Consider the following 4,925-nt stretch of genomic DNA (forward strand, 5'->3'; position numbering starts at 1 on the left):
GGAGAAAGTGGGAAGAGAGCTGTTACATTGTGGCAAACTACAGTCAATGTCAGGAAACAAACTGTATATGATCTGCTGTATGGAAAACGAATTTGCTCTGTAAACATTCACCCAAATCACAATGAAAATTAGAAAGAACAGCTGCCATCAAGTCCATTCCAACTCAAAATGATGCCCATCTGGTTTCCACGGCTGCAAATCTTTACAGAAGTAGATTGCTCTATGGTCCTCCCACGGTGTGGCTGGTGGGTTCAAACCACCTGCCTTCCGGTTAGCAGCCTAATGCCTTAACCACAGCACCACCACAGCTCCTTCCGTTTCACGAAGGAGGACCTGAAAAGTGGACAGGGAAAGTAACACACCCAAAGGAACTGAGCTCTTAAGCCGCAGACTCCCAATTAGGACCGTTGGAACGTGTTCTGTCCTCTTCCAACTCCACCTCCATGCATCTCCCTGCTCCAAAACGCCACAGTAGCCATGGCGCCATTTTGGAGCAACAGTCCCATGAGAACAGCACCCTCTACAGTCCCACTTTCACAACAGCCCCAAGAGGCAAAGGGAGGAAACAAAGGATGAGAGGGAGGCGTGGGGAAGTGACAGGACTTGCGCAGGTTCCCTGGCAAATTGAGTTTATCCTTGGACCACAAAGCTAAGTTACAGAGCATCTGTAAGTGAGCCTATGTCTACATAAGAATCACCTGGGAATCTTCCTAAACTGCAGATTCTGATGCACTCAGAGGTGGAAATGCAAATTCTCAGCAGAGGGTTGAATGGAATGAACCAGTTTGAAGCACCGGTTGAAAGAAGACACGCTCCAGAAATGGGTTTCCTAACTAAAGGAAGGGCATCGTTTGGTTCTGCAAGGTTCTATGACTGCTGACGGTGAAGAGACAGAAGCTCTGCAAAGCCTTGCCCTTCTTTCCCTCCCGCGTCCCCAGACCATCCTGTTCAGGGGAAAGGGCGCTGGGAAGGCAACTGGGAGCCCCTGGCTGTGCTCAGAGCAGCCCTATGACCCGGGGCACATCACCTACCAGGCTGAGCTCCAGTTTCCTCACCTGTAACAACAGCGATAATAAATTCTTCCCTGTCTACGTAACCGTGTTGTTGTGAAGCTAAGATGACCATGAGGAAGTATGAGGCAGGGAGCCTCATTCCCACACAAAGCTCAAATGTCCCCTTGCCTCACCTTCCCAGCCCTGAGCAGATAGAAGCACCATGAAGGGTTCACTCAAGACGACAGAGAAAGAAAACCTACTGTGACCCCATCTCAACAGTCCGTGACACTTGCACGTAACCTGTATTTTTTTTTTTTAAGAGTTTTTCCAGGTAATATATTAACATCTATTAGTGTTCTATGCCAGACACTACACACAGGTTTCTGCATGCTGTCCTGTTTCTAGTTCTCAAAGCACCATTGGACCCATGGCAAACCTCAGGCTCAGAGGTTAAGGGCTGGCAGGTGGAACCAGGTTGAAAGCCAGCTCCATCCAGCCCAATGGTTCCCAAAATTTAAAATGCTCCTGAATCCCTTCCACCAGAGTGATGAGTAATGCACATTCAGATTCTGCAGGTCTGGAGTGGGGCTTCCAGAGCTCTGGTGGTGCAGTGCCTAAGGCAGTTGACTGCTAACCAGAAGGCTGGCAATTCAAACCCACCAGCCACTCCTCAGAAGGAAGATGGGGCTATCTACTTCCACAGTGATACCACCTCAGAAACCCAAGGAGGGGTCGCTATGAGTTGAACAGACTTGACAGCAGTGAGTTCAGTTTTTTTGTTTTGAGAGTGGGGCCTGAGAATCGGCATTTCCAGCAAGCTCCCGGGTAAACGGACTACACTTTGAGTAGCTGGGGCTCAATTCTAGGTTCCAATGGGGCAGAAGCTGTGGCACTAATCCCCAGGCCTCTACCATGAGGCCCAACCCTTAAAAGGGGCTCAATTATTTATTAAACGAGTCAATGAATAGCCAACTCAAACCCCCGGCTGTAACACTTCTCTCTGTCCAGTCTCAGGTCATTTGATCCAGGTACAGCCAGATCATCCCCATTTGACAGACAAGGAACTAGAGGCTCAGAAGAGGGGTCTTACAGCTTTTGTGCACCCGCTGGAGGCGGTCTACCTTCAAATCCTTTGCCTTGACCACAGCTGTCCCCAAGGAACGCGGGAGAAATTAATAATTACAGACAGCCAGACGACAAGGAACTGGACCCTTCCTGGCACATGACCGGCTCGAAGCTCAGGAGGTCACCCAGGGCTCCGCTGCGGTCCACTGCCCCGGGGACCGGTGCTCGGCGCCCCCCAGCCAACCCGGGAGGGAAAGGAGGCGGACAGGAGAAGGCCGGCCCGGGCACAGTGCCAGGCAGCAGCAGACAGGTGGCCAAGTGATCCTCTGCCTGACCTCAATGAGAGCCCCGCGGGGCGCAGGGACACCCCAGCCCACCCCCACCCCACTCCCGCTGTCCGGCCTGGAGGGCCCAGGCGTTCAGGGAAATCGCCGCCGAGAGATGAATCGGCGGGCACCTGACTGCTGGGGAGGGTGCGCAGCCCGCGCGCGCTGCGGCTGCGACTGGGATAGCGCAGGCCCCGCGCACGACCCCCTCCAGCTCGCATCCGGGGAGCCGAAGGCACCCCAAGTCCAGCGTAGCGCCACCCCCGGCAGCCCGGGTCCGCCGCACTCACCGCCTTCAGCTGCTCCAGCCGGTCCTTCATTCTGGGGCCCGGGCGCCCGGAGGCAGGGGAGGCGTCCCAGGGGAGCGCGTCCCAGGAGAGCGGCCGGAAGTGGCAGCCGGGCCGGCCGCGACCAGGGAGCTGGAGCCGCAGGCGGAGGCGGGCGGCGGCCGCTCGAGGAGGCGCGTCCGAGGCCACCGAGGCTCCGCCGCACCGCCCCCTCCGGCCCCCGCCCACGCCGCGCGCTCCAAATCCTGCTCCCAGGCCGGCGACGGCGCAGCGCTGAGCCGCGCGGCACGCCCCTCACCTGGCCGCGCCCGCGCGTCTCCTTAAAGGGCCCGCTACCCGCGGCGGCGCGAGCGCCACCTCCTTCCAGCCGGCGCCGCCAGGGGCCGTAGGAGTCCGGATGGACGCTGGGGCAGGGCTAGATCCCGCCCGCGGCGGAGGAGGAGCGGGCGGGTCCGTGTGGCTTCAAGCTCATCCCTTCCCATTCCAGGGCCATTACGTGTCTCCTGCCGGGGCCAGGCTCTGTGCTGGGATCCACCCTCGACGGACTCATTGCCAGGTGGGAACAGCGTTCCGAAAACAAGTACCTCTAAGAATGTAATTGCCCTACAATAAGTGAGAGGAAAATGTTAGGGCACTCTCCGGGACAGAGCACCGAGTCCTGCCCGGGGGAAGGGCATCCCCTGTAACCGGCACAGCGATGGCGCAGCGCTGGGGCGCCGGGCATGTGCGTCGGGGCTGGGGGCTGCGCAGGGCTGGAGCCGAAAGCGGGTGTTCCGAGAGGAAGCACCTGGATGTGCGGCGGATGACTTTGGTTGGGCGAGGAATTTGCATCGTTTGCTGTTGGCAATCGGAGCCCCTCGAGAAATAGAAACAATTCAGAGATGAAGTCAGAACCCCTTTCACTAACATTTGTGTAACGTTTGGAAAGTCGCGGTTTTTCTAGGCAGCTCTGTTTTCGTGCTTATATATCGGAGATAAAACCCACTTCGTAGTTTATCGTGAAGCCTGTGTGTGAGAGGAGGAAGAAATGTAATTCGCTAATTATAGCAAACTCAAACTCACTGCCGTGAGTCCATGCTGACTCATAGTGACCCCCATTGGGTTTCCAAGCCGTAAATCTTAACGGAAGGAGATTGCCCCATCTTCCTTCCGCCTAGCGGGTTTGAACCGCCAACCCTCTGGTTAGAGGTCAAATGCGTTAGGCACTACGCTACCAGAGCTCCTGCTAATGACAGAGCAGTTGAAATCATAAAGATGTTTGCATTGCAAGGCTGCAGTCATCCCTGTTTCCTGTGTGTTGTAGATGTTCCAAGAAGCCTGGTGACGCAAACTGTGTGAGCCTATCGGCTGCTAACGGAAAAGATGCCTCTTCCAAGTCACCGCGGAAGAAAGGCTTGGCAATCTGCTGCTGTAAAGATTCCAGCCTCTCCCTCCCCCAAAAAAAAAATCCCATAAAGCAGTTCTACTCTGTAACAACACATGGGGTCACCGTGACTTGGAAGCAACTCAATGGTGACAAGTTTTGGGTTGTTTTTGTTTTTGTTGGTTGTAACTATTCCTAGGTGGGTTGTACATTCTGAATAGGAGGAGGGGTGTTCTTTGCGCTGCTCTGTCGTTAACCCCTCTCCTCCCTCTCTCCTCCCTCCCTTCTCTATTTGTCTTCTTGGCAACAAATAGCAAATTCAGCGGAGAGTGAGCTCAGTAAATGGAACTGACAGACCTAGGATTTAATTCTCAAATTAGGTAAATACCTGCTCTGTGCATTCAGGTTAAAAGGCTGTACGTATTTCCTATCATTCTAACAGGACTTTGCCCTCTGTGGCCATCTTAATGCGTGCTCGAGGCTGACCTCATCGCCTTCCATAAAGGTACAGTTTGTAGGACAGGTGACGTTGTTTGAATTGGCCTTACTATTCTCAGCCCTAATCCTCCCTCCTTTGTCCTGCACACTTCCTTCTACCCAGGCATTAGCTAGGTGGAGTATCCCGTCGTTAGGAAAGGGAAGGCTTCCGCACCCCCTGGTGGTCACAAATAAAAAAAAGTGAGAGTACATCAGAAATCATATCCCATCTGCTTCCCTTCATGAGTTTTTGTTATTAGGGAGGTGGCGTGAGCCCAGATAGCTCAGTTGGGAGAACATCAGACTTTTAGGGAGCTCTGATAGGCTAGTGCCTAAGGCATTTGACTGCTAGACAGGAGGCTGGCGGTTCAAACCCACCAGTCACTCCTCTGAGGGAAGATTGAGCAATGTA

The 4,925-nt window shown here is 54.5% G+C and overlaps 1 protein-coding gene across 1 annotated transcript in view; it reads right to left on the reverse strand.

Annotated features, from left to right (window-relative positions):
• STX3 (syntaxin 3) overlaps positions 1-3,504 on the reverse strand; it is a 60,601-nt gene extending 57,097 nt beyond the window's left edge. The window contains exons 1-2 of the mRNA XM_042783062.1: positions 3,309-3,504; positions 2,449-2,918 (exon numbers count right to left, since the gene is read on the reverse strand). Coding sequence (XP_042638996.1) covers positions 2,449-2,918; positions 3,309-3,504 — 666 coding nt within the window. The remainder of the gene's footprint in view (positions 1-2,448; positions 2,919-3,308) is intronic.
• Between the last annotated feature and the right edge of the window lie 1,421 nt (positions 3,505-4,925).

Source organism: Orycteropus afer, unplaced genomic scaffold (genome assembly GCF_000298275.1).
Source record: "Orycteropus afer afer isolate SDZICR_OR568_19922 unplaced genomic scaffold, OryAfe1.0 scaffold00622, whole genome shotgun sequence".
Taxonomy (NCBI): Eukaryota; Metazoa; Chordata; class Mammalia; order Tubulidentata; family Orycteropodidae; genus Orycteropus; species Orycteropus afer.